This window comes from Papio anubis, chromosome 7, assembly GCF_008728515.1.
Source record: "Papio anubis isolate 15944 chromosome 7, Panubis1.0, whole genome shotgun sequence".
Classification (NCBI taxonomy): Eukaryota; Metazoa; Chordata; class Mammalia; order Primates; family Cercopithecidae; genus Papio; species Papio anubis.
The window spans coordinates 159,683,581-159,709,339 of NC_044982.1; the positions used below are offsets into that span (position 1 = coordinate 159,683,581).

General features: G+C 48.1%; 1 protein-coding gene across 8 annotated transcripts in view; it reads left to right on the top strand.

Moving 5' to 3' along the window:
• The first annotated feature begins 874 nt into the window (after nucleotides 1–874).
• The window catches only part of ATP10A (ATPase phospholipid transporting 10A (putative)), a 188,336-nt gene continuing 163,451 nt past the window's right edge, over nucleotides 875–25,759 (top strand). For 2 of the 8 annotated variants that reach the window (XR_004185237.1, XM_031668922.1), the window contains exon 1: nucleotides 875–1,553. Coding sequence is in view for 6 of the 8 variants with exons in the window: in XM_031668922.1 (XP_031524782.1) it covers nucleotides 1,105–1,553 (449 nt within the window). In the remaining 2 variants the exon portion in view is untranslated. The remainder of the gene's footprint in view (nucleotides 1,554–25,759) is intronic. The other 6 variants (XR_004185236.1, XM_031668917.1, XM_031668919.1 and 3 more) reach the window with 6 other exon arrangements.

The window sequence follows — 25,759 nt, forward strand, 5'->3', positions numbered from 1 at the left end:
GCTTATTCTCCTGCCCCCTCTCGGATGCCCCATGATATGGAGGGAAGCCCTTCGCCCCACACTTCTGGGACACACTCCTGACCCTCCCCTCTTTTCCCCACAACCATCCTCGCCTCCCCCGCCGTCTGGGCCATGACAGCCACCTCAGAGCTACAGCGCACAAGGAGCGTTTCGGTCCTCATGATTTCCCAGGGAGGGAAATAGAGACTCAAATACCTGCAAACCAAATCCTATCTTTGCTATAGCGATATATTTCTCCTTTCCACGAAAAAAAGAACAGAAAAAAGAAAAAGAATTTAGGAGAGGAAGGACAGTGATGATGATGGTGGAAAGGAAACTGTCTAGTTCACCCAAGAACGGAATCTGAAAGTGGTGGTGGGGGCTGGGCAGGGGGGTAGGGAAGAAGGTCTCAGAGGCAACGCGGAATCGCCCTTCCCAGGGCTCTCCAGGAACGGAGGTCCTCCGTAAAAAAGATTTTAAAAATTGGAGCACTGGATGCCATGGCTCCTTTGGATTCTGATTCCAGTTGATCCCCAGAGTAGGGTCCTAACCGGGGTCTCCCAGGTCGTTTCGCCATCCAGGATGAAGCAGATCTGGCCCCTGGAAGGGCGCGCGGGCTGCTTGGGGACGGCGGCGCCTTTTCTCGCGCTTCGCGGTTTCCTCTCTCCTACTGCAGCCAGCGCGCGTTTGCAGTGTTTTGGGACCGGACTGGTGCTTCTGGGAAACGAAACTAAACCTCTCTGAAGTTTCCAGCTCGGGCTTTTTTTGTTTCCCGCTATCCGGCGTGGCCCAGTCCGGGCGCGGAGCGAGGGCGGGGCCGTGGCCACCGCGGCGGAAACGACCCGGGCCGGGGGCGGGCGGCGCGGACAAGGGGGCCCTGTGCGGCACCCGCCCAGCCTGCGCCCTGGGGACTACGGCCGGGCGGCGGGGCTGGACGGGAGCGGACGGGGCTGGGCGCGGGCCGGGCGCGCTGACCGCGGTCTCCGTGCGTCCCGCAGGCGGGGAGCCCGCACCGCCGCGCCCGGGCAGCGAGTGATGATCACCTAAGAGGCCGGCGCAGGCGGGCGTGAGTGGCGGAGGAGCCGGGCGCGGCGACACGCGGCCATGGAGCGGGAACCGGCGGGGACCGAGGAGCCCGGGCCTCCGGGACGGCGGCGGCGCCGGGAGGGCAGGACGCGCACGGTGCGCTCCAACCTGCTGCCGCCCCCGGGCGCCGAGGACCCTGCGGCTGGCGCGGCCAAGGGCGAGCGGCGGCGGCGGCGCGGGTGTCCCCAGCACCTGGCCGACAACCGGCTCAAGACCACCAAGTACACGCTGCTGTCCTTCCTGCCCAAGAACCTGTTCGAGCAGTTCCACCGCCCGGCCAACGTGTACTTTGTCTTCATCGCGCTGCTCAACTTCGTGCCGGCGGTGAACGCCTTCCAGCCCGGCCTGGCGCTGGCGCCGGTGCTCTTCATCCTGGCCATCACGGCCTTCAGGGACCTATGGGAGGACTACAGCCGCCACCGCTCCGACCACAAGATCAACCACCTGGGCTGCCTGGTCTTCAGCAGGTGAGTCGGGCGGGCGCGCGAGCGAGCGCTGGGTGGCCCGAGGCAGGGCGCCCCGGGAACTTGGTGTTGGGCGCGGTGATTGGCAGGGGCTGGGTGCTTGGAGGGCAGCTCCACTCAGGGTGGAGGGCCCCGCTGCGCGGGACCTGGTGCCGACCGAAGCCACAGCGCCGCCAAGGCCCCTCTGCGCCCCGGCCGCGGCTAAAGGGACGCCCTGGATACGGGGACGCGTGGGGAATCCCCTGTCACTCCGTGTCGGAGCCAGAATGATCCCAGGGCTAGAAACCGACGGCCGCTGGACATCCTCATCCGCAGCCGCCCCCATCTGAAGTGAAAGGCAGGGAAAGCCAGCCTGGCCCCCTGGCCTGAAGTCCCCGCCTCAGTCCTCGGCCGGCCACAGTGGTCTGGGAACAGCCGGCACCAAGTCCCTGCCTCAGTCCTCGGCCGGGCACAGTGGTCTGGGAACAGCCGGCACCAAGTCCCTGCCTCAGTCCTCGGCCCGGCACAGTGGTCTGGGAACAGCTGGCACCAAGTCCCTGCCTCAGTCCTGGGCCCGGCACAGTGGTCTGGGAACAGCTGGCACCGGACAGTAGAGCTCAGTCTGATAACAGCTCGGCTCGGGACAGCAGCAAAGTGAAACTGCCGCCAAGTCCCGATGTGCCTGGCACAGCTCAGGTACCAGGGCAGGGAAAATAACAGCAGTGTCCATCCTCCACTGTGAGCCATGAGCCGCCAGCCAGGCACCGCCCGATAGCTGCCTGCCTAATTTTTTTCATCTTAACTTGCTTCCTCAGGGAAAGAGGCTGTGGGGGGTTTGTGAGCCCTGCTACAGGCAGTACTGGGGTGACCCTGCGATGGACCTCTCCTGCTCTTCCCTCCCTGAGTTTGAGAGTCTCGGGCGGGCCTGTCCAGAGGCCTGCAGCCTTTTCAGCCTTTATGCTCTCCACCCCAAGAGAGCCCCTTGGTAGATCCATCTTGGAGCTGTGTGCAGCAGCCTGGACCACCTCAAGGCCCTGTCCCTGAGAAAGGTTGGTCGTCTTAGCTTTCCTCCAAAGCTCAGCCCATCCTTACCTCCTGCCTCACCTTGCTTGACCCTGGTACAGGGACTGAAATGGGCTTCTGAATAGAACATTAGCGGTATCTGGCTTCCATCATGCATGGGAAGACCCTAGGAAGCCCTATTCCCTCTTAGTGGCAGATTGTTCCCCTAAAAGAGGAGGGTCACAGTGGTTCTTGCCTCTTAGAGGCAGGCATTCATGAATGCCTTAGACACAGGCACTCATGGCTTGGATGAAGCCATGGATGCTGCCTCTGTAGCTGAGTGCCTTTCTCCCTCCCAGCAACACTGCAGTGGTTATGCTCCATATTTATGTAAACAGAGTAAACGGGTTCAGAGAAGTTAAGTAAACCTGCCCAGTGTCACACAGCAGCAAGGTCGTGGTACTCAGATTTGACCCAGGTCTTCCCGACTGCACAGCTTTTCGAATATTTCTGTGCTCCTGTGAAACTTTTCTAAGAGTCACTGGAGTCGCTTGTAAAATAACAGTTTTCCAAAGTGTCTCACTCAGCAGGCCTGGGATTGAGCCCAGGAATGTATTAGATTAGTGTGCAGGTGACTCTTATATGATGGCTCACGCTTTCAGAAACACCTCTCTGCCTGCTCCCAAGCCTTGCCCTTTGGCCAGTCAGCAAGCGTCACTGTCATTGGAGCGGGCTGTGGGATTTCCTGGCACCTGTTCACCAGAAGCCTGAGCAGCGACAAGAGTGGCACCCCTTACACAAATGCCCTCAGTGTCTCCCGCGCGAGGCCTCCACCACATAGCCCTGTTGGGGCTCAACAGTTTTAAGCCTTTGCACAGATACCACTTCCTGTTATTACTGAGCCTGTAAACTCCTGTAGCCTCCTTTTTAGAAATACTTATGCCTCAGGAGAAATATAGTTTATTTTCAGTTGGCAAAGTGTTTTGAACCCATTATGTCACTTGATCCTTACAGTAACTATCACACCCATCTTGCAGATGAGGAAACTGAGGCTGGGATCTAAAAGCTATTCTCTTGCCTCTATGACCTTGTAAGGCTTCATGGGACTTTGAAACTTCAGCTTCCACTTAGACTACACTCATGTATGTCCCCGTCCCCTTCCACTCTGCCCTTGACTCCAGGCATCCTAACTCTCCCTCAGACTCTGTCTTTTTCCCTAGTGAAGGAACTGTCAGTGTTTTTCATTCACTTCCCAGCTGCCTTGAGGACAGTGGCCCCAATGCCCCATTTCTGTTTATTGTTCCCTGGGAAGGCAGGTCAAATTCTTCCAGTCCCAGAAAGGCTGTAAGAGGTGGTGCCAGGCCCTGGGAATAGAAGGAGGAGGAGGCTGGTTTCACCCAGAGTTTACTGTAGGGACAGATGGCACCGTAGGGCATGTCTACCAGGTGAAGTCCTGGATGGGGCTCCCAGCCCTGGGTTGCAGGCTCCATGTCAGGTGAGGCCTCCCAGCGCAGGACAAGAGTCAGGGACGGTGGTGTGAGGCCGGGAAAATGTTGCCAAGCAAGGTGGGGCAGAGGCCCAGTGCTGCAGTGAGAGATCGGGGGCGGGGGGTTGACAGGGTCATGGCACAGAGCTAGAGAACAGGTTCTAGGGTACACTGGGGTGAAGCATCGAGATGAAGCCCTGGCTCTCGGGTCCTGGCACCCAGACAGCACAGAGGAGCCAAGGAAATGACTTCTTGTCAGGCCAAGGTCTGTGCAGTGCCTTTGGTTGACTGCAGAGAAGATCAGAAGCAGGACTGTGAACTGTCTAGGTCTGTTTTGTGTGGCGCCTCCTCCAAGTGTTGCTGCTCTAGCTGCTGTGTATAGGAGTGTCGGTCCAAGCGTGCAACGCGTTGTTCATGGAGAGGATGAGCAGACTTTAGCTAGAAGTCTTACCTGCTGCCACTGTCCCGGAAGTGACTTCTTGGACATTCCCTTGTATGTGGATGTGCAGCCTGTAGTGTGTCATTTATGTGATTCTTTATGTGCTGTTTTTCAGTGACACCATCCTTGGGCCCCTTTCTGTGAGAATCCCCTATGGAGCCTGTTAGAAATGTAGCTTCCTAGGCCAGGGTGCTTGAGAAGCAGTGCTCTGTTTCCTCCTCCTGAACCCATTTTCTCCTCATGGATCTTACACGCTATTTAGGAAAACCCTCGTGAGCCACACTCAGCAGGTTGGAGGAGCGCGGGGTGATTCTGGGGGTTAGGTCCTGCCTGTGGTGCCTGTGGAGGGGAAGGGCCCACCCACCCAGCATGACTAGGCTGTGGTCCAGTGGGATGAGGAGGGTGTGGGAAGCCCCTCTGGTCATATGGACCTCGGTGTTGGCTAAGTCCGTTCAGAGAAGCCATCTTCCCACAGCCCTAGGTGGGAAGAAAGGGGCTCCCTGCGCTTGAGACCCTGCCACTCAGGGAGCCCTGGTGAGAGTCTAGGGTGATGTGGCCTCGGGCTTTCGTGTGGGGCTCGGACTTCCCGTGAGCTGACATCGGTGTCCCACACTGAGTGTGCAGCTGGAACAGGGTGCGTATCCCTGGGGGCTGAGGGCTGAGGGGGCAGCAGAGCAACCTCAGGGCTCCTGCTGGGCCAGGCTGGAGGAGGAGAGGGGAAGGAGAAGGGCACAGGGACTCAGCCCAGGCTGGGAGAGTGGCGGGCCGTTCTGCAGGCAGGAAGCAGAGATCTCCTATCAGAGGAAGACTGTGTGCCTTGCAGAAAGCACTCTCATCCACCTCTTCCACAGCAGTGGTTGGGGGGAACCTTCAATCAGCAGACCTGGCGCCCTGCTCCCAGAAATGGAGTGTGCCTGGCAAGGGTGCTGCTGGAGGAGGACCTGGGCCAGTGACCTCCTCTCTCCCCCAAAGCCTGCCTGGGCTATTGTTATCTTTTTTTTTCAATTTTCTCCCTTTTGCTTATATGTCCATTGTGATGACTTGAATATAACCTTATTGACACCTTTCAGTGTCTGTCTCCAGGATGCTGTAACCAGCAGTGTTTCCGCAGGAAATAACTGGAGGCGACTTTTCCCTGAATCTTCTGGGCTCTGTGCTTGGGTCTGAGGGCGGTGTCTCAGTGTCTCTCCGTCATCTTTTGGGAAACAGGTAGTCAGGAGGTGTTCTCTGCTTATTTTGGAATTGCCCTACTTTTGGTCTCTTCCCCTCACTCTGATTTTCACTCCATTTTCCCAGTCCACCAGGGTTATTTATCCAGCCTGTGTCCCCTGCCCTTCAATGCTTTGTTGTTTCGGAAAAGCTGAGCAGATGAGATGGTGAGATTCTCACTGAACAAAGTCCACCTTTTGTTTCCTTTTCTGCCGGGGCTTTTGTTTCTCTTGTCTCCCCTCTCCCACTCCTCCTCTGTACCTCTTTCCCTTCCCTTCCAGGTGAGCCTCGTGTCTTCCTCTGCAGCGTCCTTGGCTCTTTCGGGGCATATTCCCTCCATCCCTCCCTCTTAATGCAACAAGAGGCCAGCATTCAACACATCTTTCCCCTGGGAAGCACAGCATCTCTGTCACTTGAGTAAAAGGTTTGCAAAAGCAGAGACACCAGGACAAGACCCAGGAGTTAGGAACGTGCAGGGACCATGCCAGTTCTTCTTAAGCAGGGTTGACATTCCTGTAGGTAGGTTAGAGCACTGGGCGCTTGCGGAATATTATTTCAACATTGCCGTTCACATGTTTGTTGGAAATAGTTTTTGGTACCTGTTACATGTCATATATCACTGGGCTCACGAGGTCACGTTGCAGTGGAAAAAGAACGTTTCTTTTCCGAAAACCTTGGTTGTCATCCAAAGCAGGCTGGTTCGTGAGGCAGTTCTTTTTCTGCTTGTTAATACGAGCCAAATGTTGTATATGCACAATTCCATTTCATCCTCCCAACGATCATGTCATTTCCACACCCCCATTCCACAGATGAGGAAACTGAGGCTTCAAGGTTCAATAGCTTGCCTAAGGTCACACTCTTAGGGGATGGCAGTACCGTGATTTGAGCCCAGATCTACACTGCTCTGATCCCGTGTTCACAGTTATTACCTTACTTGCTATTCCCACCCCAAGAACAACAGGCCTCATTAAAATAATTATTCTAGAACATTTCACATACATAGAAATGTGCACATGTAGCAAACCGCCATGTACCATCATCCAGTTTCAACAATTAGCAACTCATGGCTAACATTATTTTATCTGTATTCCCACCTACTCCCTCCTCCTCTGTCATTCTGATGCAAATTCGAGACATCATGACGTTTTGCCTGTAAATGCATTGGTATTTGTCTTTAGAAAAGCATGACTCTTCTTAAAACTAAACTGTAAATACCATTATCATACCTAAAAAAAAATTATTATTTTTAAGACAGAGTCTTGCTCTGTTGCCTAGGCTGGAGTGCAGTGGCGTGATCACGGCTCACTGCAGCTTCCATCTCTTGGCCTCAAGTGATCCTCCTGCCTCAGCCTCCTGAGTAGCTGGGACCACAGGTGCACACCACCACACCTGGCTAATTTTTCTTAAAAATTTCACAGAGATAAGGTCTCACTGTGTTGCCCAGGCTGGTCTCCAACTCCCGAGATCCAGCTGTCTTCCCAAAGGGCTGGGATGACAAGCCTGAGCCAGTGTGCTGGGCTGCTTTCCTAATATTGTTAAATACTCAGTCTGTGTTCAGATCTCCACTTGTCCCATAAATGGGATGTGTGCATTTCAATGTGTACATTTGAATTAGCGATAAATAAGGCCTACTCAGCAAGTGGCTGATAAATGTTTTAAGTCTCTTTTAATCTATAGACTTTTCCCCCAGAAAACTCTATATTCTCTTTCTTTTTTTCCCTTGCAATTTATTTTGAAGAAATTGGGTTATTTGTCCTGTGGGGTTTTCCAGGGCCTGAATACGGCTGATGACTTCTGTGTGGTTTCAGGTAACATGTTCTTTTCTACTGTAATTCCTGTGAGTTGGTAGACGGGCCGCACACTTCCTCAGCGTTTCATCAGGCTCAGGTTTGAATTTTTGTTGTTGTTGTTGTTTTGGTCTCCGCATTCGTAGGTGGTGTTCTGCACTTCCATTAGGAGACACGTGTGCTCACTTGTCTTTTTGTGATGTTGACAGTGATTGATGATCATTGCCTATATCCATTGATTTATTAGAGGTTGTAAAATGGTGGTGTCCTAATTTATGATAGGAAATACTTTTATAAAGAGACACTTCCCCTCATCTACTCCTGGTTTTGCAGTGGTCCAGCCTATATAGTAAAAGAGAAATAAGTGCTTGATATTGGATCACTAACATCTTCTAACGCTAACTGTATTTTAGTCCATTCTCAGGTTGCTATGAAGAAATATCTGAGACTGGGTAATTTATAAAGTAAACAGGTTTAATTGACTTACAGTTCTGCATGGCTGGGGAGGCCTCAGGAAACTTACAATCATGGCAGAAGGCATCTTTTCACAGAGTGGCAGGAGACAGAATGAGTGCCAGCAGGGGAAATGCCAGACACTTATAAAACCATCAGATCTCGTGAGACTCACTCATTATCACGAGAACGGCATGGAGAAAACCGCCCCCATGATTCAGTTACCTCCACCTGGTCCTGCCCTTGACACGTGGGGATTATTACAATTCAAGGTGAGATTTGGGTGGGGACAGAGAGCCAGACCGTATCAGTAACCAATTAGCTTTCTAAAATTCTTAAACTTTCCACTTTGAAATCGTTTTAGACTTAACAGAAAAGTTACAAAAATAGTACAGATGCATACCCCTTACCCACCTTCTTTTAATTTGAACATTTAACTGCACTATAATTTTCAAAAACCAAGAAAATAACATGAGTACAAAACTATTCACTAAGTCACATTCTTTATTTAGATCTAAACGGTTTTCCATTAATGCATTTGTAAGTTTTGGTCAGTATGTTTACATGTTGGTCTTGTGTCCTGTCACCTGGCTAACTCATTTATTGTATCTAATAATTGTTTGGTGGCTTCCTTAGCCTTTTTTATATAGAACCATTAATCAGTAATCAGAGATAGTTTTACATATTCCCTTTTAACCTGATATCTTACATTTCTTTTTTTTGCCTGATCGCCCTGCCTAGAAGCTCCAGTATAATGTTGAATAGGAATGGCAAAAATGGATATCCTCCTCTTGTTACTGATCTTAGGGGGAAAGCATTCTCTTTTGCCATTGAGTATGATGCTAGCTCTGTGTGTGTGTGTGTGTGTGTGTGTGTGTGTTTTAATCAATATCGAGATTTCAAGCTGTGGGATTTTATAGTCGCTCTTTATCAGGTTGAGGAATTTCCCTTTTGTTTCTACTTTATTGAGTGTTTTTGTATCATGAAAGGATTTTGGATTTTGCCAAAGGCTTTTCCTATGTCTGTTGCAATGATCATGTGGCTTTTATATGTAGTTCAATTAATATGACATATACTCACTGATTGATTTTCAAATGTTAAACCAATCTTTCATTCCTGGGATAAAACTTATGTGGTCATGGTGTGTACAGTCTGTTGTTATATTTTGCTGGATTCCATTGACTAGAATGTGTTGGAGAATTTTGCGTTTGCATTCATATGTGATATTTGGGATTGGGGGCAGTGTGTGTGTCTTTGTCTGGTTTTGATATCAGAAAAGTACTGCATTGGTCTCACAGAATGAGTTGGGGAGTGTTTCCACTATTTTCTTTTTTCTTTGAGACGGAGTTTCACTCTTGTTGCCCAGGCTGGAGTGCAATGGGGCAAGCTCAGCTCACTGCAACCTCCGCCTTCCAGGTTCAAGCGATTCTCCTGCCTCAGCCTCCGAGTAGCTGGGATTACAGGCACACATCACAACGCCTGGCTAATTTTTGTATTTTTCTAGTAGAGACCGGGTTTCACCATGATCAGGCTGGCCTCGAACTCCTGACTTCAGGTGTTCCATCCTCCTCAGCCTCCCAAAGTGCTGGGATTACAAGCATGAGCCACCACGCCTGGCCTATTTTGTTTTTTGGAAGATTTTGTGAAGATTTGGTATTAATTCTTCATTAAATGCTTGGAGTAATTCAACATTGAAGATAGCTTCAGTCTGAGCCTGGGCTTTTCTTTGTGGGGAGTTTTAAAAATTACTATTGCAACCCATTTACTTGTTATGAGTCTGCTGAGATTTACTTTCTTCTCAAGTCGGTTGTGATAGTTGTATCTTTCTAGGAAGTTGTCCATTTCATTGAGTTACATAATTTGTTGTTGTAGAGTTGCTGATGGTATGTGCTTGTAATCCTTTCTATTTCCATGAAGTCTGTAGTAATTATTGTGATGTGGTCTAAAAGCGATTTTCTTTCCCCCCATTCCTTCTCTATTATTAACTAGAATTCTTAGAATAGCTGCTTTTCTTTCTCATTGATTAGTATACTCTATGACTGATGTCATTGTAGTCTAATGGAAATTTGTTTTATTCTGGGGATGATCAGTGGATATGAATGTAATTGATCCTTTTGCTTACACTGTTCCAGCTGTGGCCTTTGGGAGCTCTTTCAGGTTGGCTCTCCTGTCCTTCACAGGCCCCATATTTTCTTCTTTCTTGACTCCCCCTTTCTCTCTGACTACATGGGATGTTCCGGGCTCATCTATTTTGGCTGCCCCAGCTCTAGAATCAACCACTTCTCCTGCGGGCTATATAACTTTTCTAAAAAAAATATTATTATGAATTTGCGGATTTAAATATAATTTATTGGTTTTGGTTCATTGTAGTTATTATTGTAATTGATTTCTTTGGTCAGTAGGAACCAATCAAGTTGTCTCCCGAGTCTTTTTTTTTTCTGAGACAGAGTCTCACTCTGTTGCCCAGGCTGGAGTGCACCGGTGCAATCATAGCTCACTGGAACCACAAGTCGTCTTGTTTTTGGTTGTTTTGTTTTGTTTTAGCTGATTCTTTTGGATTCCACCAGGTCTTACTATTTTTAATGCAGTTCTTCTGTACCTTTCAGTGGCCTTTGAAGCCCCACCTGTCTGTTCCCAGGTGCTATCCCATGGCCTGCATGGTGCTCATTTAATGGTCATTCTTTGTGATGATTGTCAATTCTCAGGTTCCATCCTTCCTGCTAGGTAGGGGTCAGGGGTCTCATCTGGGGGGGAGTGCTTCCTTTCCAATGTGTTGGCAGACATTTAACAATCACAGTGACTGGCAGTGTCCCTGGCACTGGTACTCACAGCCGGGTTTGCTGGTTGATATGTGATGCCCCCACCTGCCTTTCCCAAAGGCCAGTCAGGCCTTCACTGAGAAGCATGTTTGGAAGAACCTTTTAAAGACAGGGCTTCCCCACGTTTTGGGAAGGTTGAGAAGGGGCAGGGTGACTGTTAGACTCCTGCTGGTCACAACGTGGTGCTCCAGCTTCTTGTTGAACTCCTGCAGCAGGGGAGCCCACTGTGCACCTTTGTATAAAACTCACCTTGCCATATTTAGCACAGTGACAGAACTTACAGGAAATACGAAGAGCTATTTTGATTTCTGCTTTTTTAGAAGACTCTTAGCCTGACCTTCTGTGTTTACTTGTTTTGCATTTTCCCGGAGTGCAGTTTGTACGAATTCCCCTGCACATACCTTGTGGTTATTTTCCCACTGGGGATGCTGTATTTTGGAATACTTTGCCTACCAAACTATTTTTATTAGGCAATTAAGAATTTTTATCCTCATTTTAAGTTAGAGACAATGAAAACGCCCTTGTAGGGCCTAAAGGAAAACTTTTCCTTTGTCCTCTGAATGTTTGCTGGAAATCAATTGACAAAAGTCAGATTAATAAGAGAAAAGGCATGCACATTTATTAACATGCATAGCACAGAAGAATTGTAGGAGAATGATTGCCCAATCTCAGTGGAGTATGGAGGGTTCTATACCCTCTTTCTTAGGGGAAAGGGAGATGGGAAGTGGGGATGATTTTAGGGGAGTAGTAAATGGGTTTTAGGGGAATTCACTGTGCTTGAAGAACACAGCAGAGTCTGGGCCACAGGCTTTCAGGCCTGCAGAGCACACAGTGGTTTGTGACAAAAGCCTGTCCAGCCGTGTTGACAGACTTCAGTTTTTCTTCCCACAATATGAATTCAGTTAATACAAACTTGTTTTCCTCTTTGGAGTGTCTGGATTTTAGGGAGAGAAGGGAACCTCAGAGGAGTTCATCTTGGGCTTTGGGTGAGACAGAGGATTGAGAGGTGGGGTTGGGGGGTGGTTAGAGAGCCGCTGAGGATTCTTCCGTTCAGCACGTCAAAGTGCCATATTTTGGGGTATTGGTTCCTGAGCCCCAACACCCTCAATGAGGTCAGACCCTTGCCAGCAGTTGGATGCTAGGCAGAATGCATTTCTCTTCATCCCAGTGTTCTCATTTAAATTGGAGGGAGGATGGCATTCAATAGGAGAGAGGATAACATTACTTTGGAGGGAGGATGGCATTTAGCAGGAGGGAGGATGGCATTCAATAGGAGGGAGGATAGAGAGAGGATGGCATTAAATTGGAGGGAGGGTGGCATCAAATTGGAGAGAGGATAACATTAAATTGGAAGGAGGGTGGCATTCAACAGGAGGGAGAATGGCATTTAATTAGAGGGAGGGGAAGAGAGAGGATAGCAGCCTCTGGTGTGCTGTGAGGAATATGTGAAATAATGCAGTGCCAGGCAGGCAGGTAAGAATTTGAAAAGGTTAGTTGCAACTCATTATTATTACTGTTACTACTGCTATCATTATTACTACTAAGATCTTTTGATCAAAATAAACTTCCTCAGTTTTTTTAATTTCTAAAATAGTTTTATTTTTAAAGATGAGGTCTTGCAATATTGCCCAGGCTGGTCTCGAACTCCTGGCCTCAAGCAATCCTCCCACCTCAAGCTTCCCAAAATACTGGGACCACACCTGGCCTGTCCACATTGCTAAGACACTGAGTTGTACCTCCAAGCCTAAAGAACTTTAGGTGTCATTTAGCTGTGTACTTGTACCGTGAGTAAATGGACAGCTTTTGGAAAGAATTTTGAAATATTGGGAATAGATCCGACCCCCATTGAGAATTTTAAGGACCACCAAGGATCCAGAGATACCCTCTGTTGGCGCAAATGTCTTCTGAGAAATGTACCTCACTAGAAGAAGCACTCTGGGGAAATGGTAAAATTAAAGCATTCTTTGTTTAAATGACAATGTGGCGTATATTGTAAATGAAATTGGATTTGATAGTAACCTTTTTGGAGGAAGGATTGTTTTGAAAACATAAAATGAGTTAAATTCATTGGCTCATTTAATGTATTTGATTCATTTTTGCTTATCAACAGTTATAACAATTAAAAAAAAAAAAACCTACAGTGAGTATTGGTTTTCAAAAGGAAACTCAACCTGTGGCAGGAATGGAGAACCTTGGAACAGACGCCTCCATGCAAGTCTTCTCAGAAAGGAGCTTAGTGGGTGCTTTGGAGGCCCGTGAGCTTTTGCATAGTAGGGAACTTTAGATCCGCTCAGGGATCTGCCTTATTTCTGTTTCAGCATCAGATTTGCCTCTTGTACCGGCATCTAGGACTTTTCTAGAAAGGTCCTGGGGTGCGAACGGACCTCAGCGTGGGCCAGGCCAGGCCTGACAAGGCTTCCTCCCCAAGTTTGGCGGAGTCCCCGAGAGATCCCTACTCATCCCTCCCCAGCCTCTGTCTGCTTTGCTTCCCCCAAGAAGTGATGTTTGGCATGGAAACTACTGCTTCTAAAAGAATCCAGTACACGAGGGGTTAACGAAACGGCAGGAAACCTGAGCTGTCACCGCACATTTGAACTGAGTCATTTGTAGAGTTTAAAACATTTCACTACTATGGTGTCCTGCCTTTTGTTTTTGTATACTTCTAACAACAGTTTAAAAAGTCAGGGGCAGGAAAGGTAAATGTAGCTTCCAAGTTCCATCCTTTGTTCAGATGTGACCCTGGAGTCCTTAGGTGCTCTGTGCAGGAGGGGAGGTGAGCGCGGCCGGTCCTGGGGGGCGGTGGGCGTGGTCTCGCCCTGCCCCGGGCTGCGGAGTGAGTCACCCGGGCTGGGGGTGGCGGGGAGGGAGGGAGGAAGGAGCAGCGCTGGGTCCGCTGCAGCCGGGCGCCCTACGGTTCCAGTTCTCCAAAACTGGCCGCCGCGTAGGATGGCGCCTGGGGACTCGCCTCGCCTGTGGGCTGGCCCCCAGGGTGTGGCCACATCCCTTTTTCTGGGCCTTTCCCTCCAGGGCTCGGCTGAGGCGGTAGCAGACACAGCTGGGGCCTCTCCTGCTGCTTTTTGCCAAGTTGGACATCAGTTTTGTTTCAGTTACAAAACGCATCCACGCCGTCTGTCTCGGTCATCTCCAGTGCTGCACCGTGGCCCAGGAGCATGGTTGACTCAGAAAACCAAGAGCATTGTGAGAGGAAAGACGAGGCAGGGCGAGAGCGAGCTGGGGAGGCCCCTGTCCTGCTGGGTGCCCCCCGCTGACGCCGTTTCTCTCTGAACAAACCAACCATTTTTGAACATAACTCAAAGCGATGTTTTCCAGAATGTCTCATATACATAATGGGCTACAATTGTTCACCTTCACTGAACACTTTCAAAATATACGTGGCATGTAATTATTTTCTCAAAAAGGGTAATCTTATCGACCTGCATGATTTAATTATATTTAGTTATGTATGCCTTGTCCTTCATAATTAATTGGTAGAAGCCTAGGTAATGACATTTCATAGTGCCATCGTTATCACTGTCATTATTTTATTTATTCATTTTGCCAGGACACACTTTAGTCAAACCAGATGTGTGTGTCTTTTCCCGGCATTTAACTCTCATTGTGACTTGCATTGTAATATTTTCCATGTACACATTTTTTTTTTTTTTTTTTTTTTGGAAAGAAAATCATTGCTTTTAAGCAGGATGGAAAGTTTGATTCATTCCGTAGAAGTCTGGTTGCTGCCTGTGGTCTTTCACATCCACGGGGAGCATGTTTGGGGGCCAGGAGGCCACGCTGACAGAGACCCTCAGGTTCTCTCTCGCATGGAGGTGAGAGCCAGAGTTGAGCTCAGTCCTGCAGCTGCACCTCGCTGCTCCTTGATCACGGTTAAATTCCTCCGTTTCTGGTCTTTTTCTCTATTTCTCCTTTTAGTTTCCTGTCCTGTGTTAATTTCTCTGTAAAGCATCTGGCCAGACTTAATGGGAATTCTTTCATAATGCGCCCTTGGGACTTGGAGAACTCATAGAAGGAGGGAGGGTGGTGTCTGTCATTCTTGGCTCTGTTCCCAACTACTGCAAGCAGTGACATCTTAAGTCAGTTCCTGCTTATTCAGTCCTGCACTAAGGATGTCTTTTTATTTTCTGTTTTCTGGTGCTTTGACATCTGGAGCCTTGCTGCCTCCTGAGGGACAGGCCCTCCCAGGGCTAGATAATTCCTAGAGATAGCAAACAGCATTGTTGCAGCATGCTTTCCGTGTGCAAGCCACGCAATCCAACGTCCACACCCTTGGCCCCCTCCATGTTTCATCCACTGTGCACCTGCTCTCATCACCCCAGGTCCAGCCACCAGGCAGCTGGGGACAGCCCTTTGTCCCAGGGTCTACCGAGAGGTTATTCAAACTAATGGATTCTACGCCTGCTTACCCCGCTTTCTCCTGTTCTTTCCCATGGAAGGCACAGAAGAGACTCCCTCCTCTAACCCCGGTCTTTGCCTCCGAGGACCCTGGTCTCCCCTATGTTCCCCCTCCCACAGCAGTAGGTGTGGCCAGCTCCTTCTCCGGAGGACTCTGAGTAACAAATCCTCTTTTCAATGGCAGTCCTCTCCTGACCTGTCAGCCCCACAGTGTTTGAATAATAATAGAACTTAAATTGTAAAACACCCCTGGAGCTACTGCCCTGGGTGAGGTCCCATGAGAAAGGGGAATGCAAGTCGGCTGCAGTTAAGTTCACTAATCAGTTGATGGTGCTTAGCTACCTCAACTGCAGCCGTTTCTAATTCCCCTTTCTCGTGGAAAAAGATGGGGAGATTATTCTGCAGTGAATCGTGGGCCCAGTGTAATCACAAGACTGTAAAAGTGGAAGAAGAGCGGGCAGAGAGATCCAATATGAATACTACTTAATTTGCCATTGTCGGCTTTGAAAGTGGAGGACCTAGAGTCAAGGAGTGTGGGCAGCCTCTAGGAGCTGGAAAATGAAGGAAACATTCTCTCCCACAGCCCTGCTGAAACCATTGTTTTGACCCAGTAAGACCCATGTCAGATTGACCTCCAGAATTGTGAAATGACAAATTTGTTTAGCTGGTGCAGTGGCACAAGCCTATAGCCCCAGCTCCTCAGGAGGCTGAGGCAGGAGGATCACTTGAGACCAGGAGACTGAGGCTGCACTGAGCTGCGATTGTGCTACTGCACTCCAGCCTGGGCAAGACCCTATCTCTATAAAATGAAATAAATAAAATAAAACTCCCCAAATTTGTGTTACTTCAAGCCACTGAGTTGTCATAATTTGTTGCAGCAGCGGGAAGCTAATACATGTGTTCACTGTGGAGTCTAACAAACAGATACTATGTTTTTTGTTTGTTTGTTTAGCGTCCTCAGTTTACAGATGATTAAAAAAAAAACTTTTTAGAGGCCAGGTCTTGCTGTGTTGCCAGGCTGGTCTTGAACTTCTGGCCCTCACACAGTCCTGCCTCAGCCTCCCAAGTAGCTGGGAATACAGGCTCTCTCTGCCATGCCTGGCGGAAACCACCTTCTTAACTACAGCTTTTTGTGTGTTAATATTGATTAAGATCATTTCAGTTAAAAAATGGCTGTAGGCCAGGTGTGGTGGCTCACATCTGTAAAACTAGCACTTTGGGAGTCCAAGGTGGGTGGATCACTTGAGCTCAGGAGCTGAAGACCAGCCTGGACAACATGGCGAAACCTCATCCCTACAAAAAAATACGAAAAATTAGCTGGACATGGTGGTGCATGCCTGCAGTCCCAGCTGCCTGGGGGGCTGAGATTGCTGAGCACAGAAGGTCGAGAGTGCTGTGAGATGTGGTTATGGTTGCACCCCTGTACTCCAGCCCAGGTGACACAGTGAGACTCTGTCTCCAAACAAACAAACAAACAAACAAAAAAAGCCTGTAGCTGTTTCAATTAGCTAGGAATATGCAGAATAGCTCCAAATTGCTTGATGGGATCATGAAGACCCCATGACCTCCAAAGATCATGATACGGTGGAAAAAAGGTGCTTTTTTTTTTTATTGTTGTTCAAATACTTAGTGATAAAACTTCACATATTTCTCCAGCACCGTGTACTTGCCAGAATTTTTTTGAACTTATATGGTACCATTCCTAGCTAGCTCTGTGAGGTGCTTATAAATCCTTCATTGTTCCTGTGAGGAAATGGGACCCCAGAGAGGGAGGTTTCAGTCCAAAAGGGGCAGAGCTTGGGAGCAGAACAGGTGGCCCTGGGGCTCTGGGGTCCCAAGGGATGTTACTCAGGGCCACCGGCCGAGTGCCTGCGCGTGCTGCTCAGTCAGAGCCTCCTGTGTCCATTTGATCTTTGACATGTGTGTGGATGAGATCAAGTTGTTTAAATATTTCTGGCTTTTGAGAAAGTGCCTAACACCAGATAGTTATGCTGATAAAAGCCAATACCCAGAATTTAACAAGGATAGCTGACAAAGATGCTGTATGGATGCTTTGTAGAAAAATGTATGTTATTGATCCTTTTTAGTGTAGCTGGTTCATTACAGCCGCAGTCTTCAAATGTTTTTGATCTCACACCTCTACCAGTAAAAAGTGGGCATGTGCACCCAATGTGGGTGGGTGTGTATTTGTTTATAAATTATAGGCATGTAATGCGTAAATATCTTACATTTATTGAAACATACAAAATATAAATAAAAAGAAAATAAACCCCAATTACAAACAAAGGTGGTCGTATTTTTCTGCGCCCCTGTGATGGTGTGTGTTTGTGTGTATGGGCCCAGAGCATCTTCCAAGAGCTTTATGTTGTGATGTCATTTGAGATCCCTGAAGGAACCCGGCACGTGTCAGGCACATGTCAGTCACATGTCAGGCTAGCTGATTGTCATGCTGTCTGCTGTCTCTTTTATCCAGGGATATTTAGGAAGTCTCCAAGAACGCCCAGCAGCCTGGGGCCACGTGGTCCGCTTGCATACCCAGGGATGGGCCCTTCTGTGCTATGGGTGTCAGTTCTGAAGGTTGAGGCATGAGGCGTGGGGTGTCCTGACTTCTCCACTGCCTGGAAATGGTCCACGTGCTGACCCGGGGCTTGCCACTGTCACACTGAGCTGCCGAGCTGTGCTCCACTGGCACACACAGCCTTATAACCTTAAGCATGTTCTTTCTTGTGCTTTACTTTTAGAAAATTGTTTTATTGTGGTGAAATACACATAACATACAATTAGCCACTTAACCCTTTTAAGTGTGCAGTTCAGTGGAATTCAATACCTTCACCTTGTCATGACCATCACCGCCACCCTCTCCAACACTTTTCATCCTCCCAAATGGAAACTTTGTGCCTATGAAACACTAACTTTCCCTTCTCCCATGCCCAGCCCCTGGCAACAGTCGTTCTGCATTCCACCTCTAGGAAGTGGACTGCCCTGGGTGTCTCATGTGAGCGGAATCATGCATTGCTTGTCCTTTAGTGACCGGCTTATTTCACTCAGCATCCTGTCCTCAAGGCTCGTCTGTGTTGTAGCGTGTGCCAGAGCCTCCTTTTTGAGACGGACCCCATTCCATTGCATGAATCCATCACCACATCTTGTTTATCCATTCATCTGTTAATGGACCCTTGGGTGCTTCCACTTTTGGTTACTGTGAACGGTGTTGCTGTGAACATGGGGGTACCGGTGTCTGTTTGAATATCTTGCCCTTTTCGTCCACGGAGACATTCTGCATGGATCCCCGGACAGCTTCGTTGGGGTGGTACCTAGGGCAGCATGCACCCTGAGGACCCTCCCACGGTCGCATTTGTGCTGCTCTCAGGACCTCTACGGAAGTGGCCCCTTAACTCACAGTGCTGCTGCTGCCAGTGGAGAGGTGTCGGGCCCTGGCCGGGTGTTTACTCCCCTCCCTGCAGCCCTCTGGCCAGGGAGCCCAGGAGAGTTGCTGTCAGCATGGGCGGGGTCAGGTGCCCTGTCTGTGGTCTTGTTGCTTAGATGTTATCTCACACTTTCTCTCAACCTTGACGCTCCTTGTAAGGTCCTGCTCTCTGGTGACAGGGACGTGACTGTGAGCTCGAGGCACAGTATGCGAAACAGTTCCGGGGAGGCTCAGTGTGTATGTTGGTGGAGGTGGCCGGGCCTCATCACAGTCAACCTCAGCCATCACCCAGGTGGCCTCTGACACACGCGCGTGCACACACACACACACACGCGAACGGTCTATGCTGATTTCCTGATTCTGAAGGCTTCACTTGGTCTTCTTGGCCTTTTGTTGAATATGTCACTGCCACCTTTCTTTAATACATTCAGTCTGTGTCCCTTGTGAGTGCCCAGATTCCTGGCAGTCAGCAGTGAGAAGCTGCTGCCAGCACTCCCTGCAGTTCCGGAGAGGCACCAGCTGGGGGGCTCCGTGAGAGGCGAGGTCTTGCTTGGTGAGTGTCCACCTCGTCACACTGTCTCCCGGTGTTTGGTAGGGGTTTGTGGAGAGCCACTTTCTCCTGGTGTGTGGTAGGAGTTTATGGAAAACCTTTTCATTCATCCCTTTGCTATGGCCCTTGTTCAGGCCGGTGCCCCTTGAGTAAAATCGGAGGCGTAAAGTGACTGGGGACGGGAGGGACAGGGAGAACGCCATGCCTGAAACCTGTCATTTAAGACAAGCTGAAGCCACCTCATGTGCCTCCCAGTTGTGGTGCAGGCTGCCAGCCCCCTTCTTGTCTCATTTTGCAGACAGAGGCTAAGCGTGTCCCCAGACGGCAAGCCACAGGGTCCACAAGGCCTGGCTGCTTGGCAGCTGGTGCACGGCCAGGTCTGCCCTCCCCACTGCTCGCCCACCGCAGCCTCTCGGAGTGGTCCAGGCAGGAGGGGCAGGAGCCCTGTTCTTCCTCTGCCACTCAGGGTGCATGGGGCAGGCAGGAGGATCAGACGGCGGGGCTGCACCCTGAGTAAGTGCTTGTTCTCCCTACATTTTAAAAGCTCACAGGAAAATGGAGAACTTTTTTGAAAGAAAACAATTTCAATTATTTGATTTAGTTTGGATTACCTGGGCAATTAATATCCCTTTATTTTAAAATATGACCTCATAAAATCAAATAGACTAGGAACATGGTGATAAAATAGAAAAATATCTGTTAAACTTCCTTAGTTTAGGAAGACCCATAAAATTCCCTTTTACTTGCCTTGTAATTTAACTTGAGGTTGCAGTTTATGAGTCCTCCCTTTCGTAGAGGCTCCAGCTGGCAAAGACATGCGGTGGAGAGAAACGCATGACCTGTTCCCTCGGGGTCCCTTCTACTGAATGGCAGATTCTCCTCCCGTCTTTATGAAAATGTTCAGATTGCAGTGTTGTGGCACATACCTCTCGTAAATAACAAATACGTGAGCAAAATGTATGACAGAGGTATGTTTTAATACCTGTGTGTGTTGTGGCCTTGTATCATTTGTTTCTGAAATTTTGACGCCTTCATGTTCTTGGGGTGACGGTAAAATCAGGTGATATCTCTATTCAATTTATCTTGAACACAAGTATCCGGTGTGATGGGCGCTGTCTCAGTTTTGGCGGTGGGTAATACTGTCATTTCAGACAAGTACTCTGAAACAGCTCTGCAAGATCACGGGAAGCAGGAAATCGACTAAAAGGGAGACTCCTGCCTGGTCCGTGTTCTTGAACTTAGTTTCTTGTGTTAACCGGAAAGCGCATCCAAAAATAGCTCCTAGAGTTAGTGGGGTCTGTGGCGGGAGCTGTGGGCATGGCGTGATTTTCCCAGATAGCTCAGATGGGAGTTTCCCTGTGGCAGCCAAAAGTCTGTCTTTGTACTGGAGACCAGTTCTCCTCAAATATCCCCAACGGACCTTTTCTACTGTGGATGCCTGGAATAACTCTGAGTAGATGGAGTCTGGGAGGGATGTTGGAAGAAGCTGTATTCACTTGTAGATGTCTAACGGGTCTGAGCCTGTGTGCTGCTTTTGCTGTGGTATAGGATGCAAATGATGAATTCCTGCACAGAGAGGAGTAACTCTTTTCTGCACCAAGTCTGGGCTCTGGTTTGGGAAAATCTATCATCCTGTCTATATAGAGGCACAGTTCAGCCAGATTCCTGGAGAATTTATGATGCTCCCCAGTCCCCGTTTAAGTCACATCTGTCTCTCTCCACTTGCAGTGAGGAGTTTCCTTCCCTCTCTGAACTTTGACATCTGTGGATCTGTGCTCCCGGAAGCCTCTGCACACACTGATGTGGGTTTGGGTGGGGATAGGTGGAGTGCCGAGGTCACACCCCCGGACGTTGGGGGTGGAGGGTGGGCCTGCTGCTGTTCATGGCAACCGTCTGGTGCCGGGGAGGAGGCACATGGAGTAACTGCACCGGACATGAGTTTAGCTTAATGTCATGCCAACTGTTGGCACCTCCTGGCAGCCATTCAGAACAATAGGTTTTGAAATTCTGGATAATGGAGGGTGATCATTTTGATATTTAAGTAAGCCTGCATGGCCAGGCACCATGGCTTGTGCCTGTAATCCCAGCACTTTGGGAGTCTGAGATAGGAGGATTGCTTGAGGCCAGAAGTTTGAGACCAGCTTGGGCAACATAGTGAGATCCCGTTTCTATAAAATATATATATAAAAATAGCCAGGTGTGGTGATGTGCATCTGTAGTCCCAGCGGCTTTGGAGGCTGAGGTGGGAGGACTGCTTGAGCCAGGAAGGAGTTCAAGGTTGCAGTGAGCTATGATTGTGCCACTGCACTTCAGCCTGGGTGACTGACAGAGTGAGATTCTGTCTTAAAAAAAAAGAAAAGTCTGCTTGATTATGGAGTCAAAGACGTTCACCTATCTATGCAATCAGAGATAATATTTATGACTGAGACCTAAAAGACTCTTGACATATTCATTCTATTCATCCTAGTATGAAAATCATTTGGCTCCTATAGAAATATCCCCTAAAATACAAGGAAATAGAAAACCCGTGTTTTATTTTCTAGGCAGTGCCCGGAAACATGGTAGAAAAATTTAAAAACAGGGGTGTCTGGTTTTAGAACAAGATGGTGTAGATTTATTTTTCCCTGCTCCTCCCTGTGATTACAGTAAATAATTCGACAGGCAACAGTAAAAGGACACTGAAAACTAAAAGCAGGCAGACTGACTGGGGCTTCAGGACATGAGGGGTATCAACACCGTGAGTCCCTGGACTTCGGTTTTATCTCCCGTATCCTTCCAGCCTGGGCACGGGAAGGCCTGTAACCAGAACCACCAACAGGTATAGAGGAAACAAAATAAAGCAAAACCAAAAGGCTCTGTCAGGCCAAAGGGGAAGCTCAGTGAGACCTAGTGGGAGCCCAAGGCCCGCTCCACACCCAAGCCACCAGTGGGCAGCCTGATGTCGTTGTGTGGACCCCCCCATCCGGTGGCTCCAAGAGGCCCAGGCCCGGGGCTTTTGCCCACCTACCCACACCACAGCAACAGGTGGCCCAGGGAGCTGCCTTCACTCCTCTATACAGAGCATTTACGAAAAGCCGACAACCAGTTTCACAGTTAAGGGTGAAAGATTGATTCTGCAAAACCAAAAACAAAACCTTTTACAACTGAAAAATGAGCTCATTACAATGACAGAATACAAGATCCATGGCTATGAATTGACTGCATTTCTGTATCCCCACAATGGACTAGTGAAAACTGAAATTACAAACATAATACCATTTACAGTTGCACCTAGAAAATGAAATACTTACATATAAATTTCACAGTGCTCATACAGGATGCAGGATGAGCATTACAAAATGCTGATGAAAAATATCAAAGAACATCTGAATAAATGAAGAGACTTCCCATGTTCATGGATTGGAGACATGAACATAAAAGGGAGTTGGTTTTCTCTATAATTATCTATAGATTTAACATAACTCCTATCAAAACCTCAGCAATGTTTTTTGTAGACATAGACAAGCTTATTCTACGTGGAAAAACACAGGTCCAAAAATATCCAGAAGTTTTCTCAAAAAGAATAATAAAGTGGAAGCTCTCACTTTTCCCAATATTAAAGCTTACTGTGGAGCTGCAGAATTTACGATAGTGTGGGATCAGCAAAGGGAGGGCACATATGTAATGAACCAGAGTGAAGAATCCAGAAATAAGTCCCAACAGATAGGCCCAATTAGTTTTGGACAATCAGTTCATTGGAGGAAGTTTAGTTTTCCGATAAATGGTGTGAGCGCAATTCGACATCCATTAGAAAAAACAAAACCTGAACCTCACAAACCTCATATAAAAATTAACTTGGTAAAGAGTATAGATTTAAATGTAACATGATAAAACTTCTAAAAGAAAACATAGAACATATTGAGGATCTAAGACTAGACAAAGAGTTCATAGACTTGACACCAAAAGCATGATCCTCTGCTGTGGGAAAGACCAAATGAACGAGAGTAGACAAATTCCAGACTTAGAATATTTGCAGATCACATCCCCGACACAACACTAATGTCTAGAATATGTAAAGAACTCTCAAAATCGAACATTAACAAAACAACGAATCCCGTTTTGAAATGGGCAAGACATGAGACATTCGCTGAGGAAGGTGCACAGATGGCAAAGTAAGCACATGAAAAGATGTTCAACGTCTTTACAAAACAGGGAAGTGCACATTAAAGCCACTCAGAGACACCACTGCACATCCGTCAGAACGGCACAAATAAAAAAGTGATACCACCAAATGCTGCTGAGGGTGTGAGAAACAGGGTCTCTCCTACATTGCTGTGGGAATGTAAAACATACCCACTCTGGAAAATAGTCCCTTCACAAAACTAAAAACGGAATTGTCATATGATCCACCAGTTGCACTCCTGAGCATTTGCCCCAGATAAATGAGAACTTATTTTCACAGAGAACCTTTGCAGAAATGTTCATCGCAGCTTTTTAAAAATATATATATATATAATAACCTAACACTGGAAACAACCTAGATGTTCCTCAAAAAGTGAGTAAAGAAACTGTGATCCATCCATACGGTGGAATACTAGTCAGTAGTAAAAAGGAACAGACTGTTGATAAACACAATGACTTGCATGGGCTTCAAGGAGATTTTGGTGAATGGAAAAAACTTAGGAGCTAAATGGTAAGAATTAGGAACAGAAAGAAGGGAACAGCGGATGCTGGAGTCTACCTGAGGGTGGAGGGTGAGAGGAGAAAGAGGAGCAGAAAAGATAACTGTTGGGTACTAGGCTTAATACTTGGGTGATGAAATAATCTGTACAACAAACCCCTATAACGTGAGTTTACCTACGGAACAAACCTTCACATGTACATGGGTTTGTTAGCTATGTAACAAACCCCAAAACCTAAAATAAAAGTTAAGAAAACCTAATTTCAAAAGGATATATACTGCATGATCCCATTTATAGAACATTTGTGAAATAACATACTTAGGGGGATGGAGGGCAACTTAGTGTTTGCCAGGGGTTGGGGATGCAGGAGGGGTGGGCGTGGCCCCCGAGAGGTAGCATGAGGGGGCCTTGTCCCCTTGGTACCATCTTGATTGTGTGTGGGTACTATTTTGGTTGTGGTTGGTTGAGAAATTGCACAGATGCACACGCGCGCGCACATGCACACGAATGCACTTAAAGCTAGAGAAATCTGAATAAGCTCTGTTGGCTGTAGCAATGTCAATTTCCCAGTTTTGATTTTGTCCTCTGGTTTTGGGGCGTGGTAGCCTTAGGGGAGGCTGGATGAAGGGTGCGTGGGACCTCCCTCTACATTTCTTTGCAACTTCCTATGAATCTATAATTATTCCAAAATAAAAACCTTAAAATATGACCATTGAGTTATTAATGGTAATGAGCCAGTATAAGAAGAAGACACCGAAATTCGGTGTGCCCAGCGCACACGTTGCCCAGGTGGGGCTCCTGCCAACAGAGTGCCCAGCGGTGGGAATGTGAGGTTTTCAGGACCCAGCATGCTCTGCAGAGCCGGAGAGACGACGAGCCTGCCGCCTTGCTAAGGAGGGCTAGTGTAGATTTACCCTCTTTCCAGCAGAGATGAAGATCTTGGTCAACGACATCTCCCATGGGTGTGAGGATACGCGTTAAGATTTATGAGTAACCTGAGGGCGAGTGGGAGAATGTTGCTTTTTTCCCCCAGACCTGTCCTCTAAGGAGGCTTGGCTCTCTAGTTACAAAGGGTACATAAAATGTTCTGGATGATTAGTTACATTAACTCCTGGAAATACCAAAAGTACTTTATTTTAATGTACTTCTTCTTGTAGTTATGAACAATTTGGATAATTAGAGTTGGAAGGGATGTGCTGACGCACATACGCTGGAGTTACTTACTATCCCTGCCTTGATCCTGGGAATATCACAGCCCTTCGCCTGTGACACTGGAGTTTAGACTGGAGCTAAGGTGTAGCCAGTGTCGTCTAGACAGAATGGGTATTGGATACAAGCCCGCTGTTAAGTCATTGCTGTCCCCTAGGTAAACATGCCATTGTAACACATTTATGAGAAATGGACGCCATAGAGAAATAAATACTACACGGCGATGGGATATTCCTGAATGAACCAGCTTGCGGTTAAACGTATCACTCCACCAGACAAGTTTACAGTGAACTCGGGGCAGGTGTCTTGCAGTCATATGGGAAGACGAGGAAGCTCTCAATAGGAAATGCTTCTGCAAACACACCGCTCGCTCACCATAAAGAAAGGCTGCTTCTAACATTGCAGTAGTACCCTGGAGTACAGCCCGTCCTTTCCCCATTTTCTCAGGGGACATAAGTGCTAAGGAAGTGCCACATGCGATGTCATCACCAAGCGCCACAACTCTCAAAGGGCTGCTTCTCTTAAAAAGCCCCAAGGGACTCTGCTGCAGAGTGAGTTTAAAGATGCAGAAAATCAAAACTTGATCTGCACTTGAGTAATAACACTAAGTTGCTGGATTACTGAAATGTGATTCTAGGATGGAGATTAAAGGGCGACACCTCAGCTCCCAGCCAAGCCCTGAGGCCCCTGGACTTTCATACTAACAGTGTGGTTAGGGAGGTTGCCAAGGGTGGCTTTGCTGGGAATGTGAAGGTGTCACTGTCACGTTACTGGGCATAGG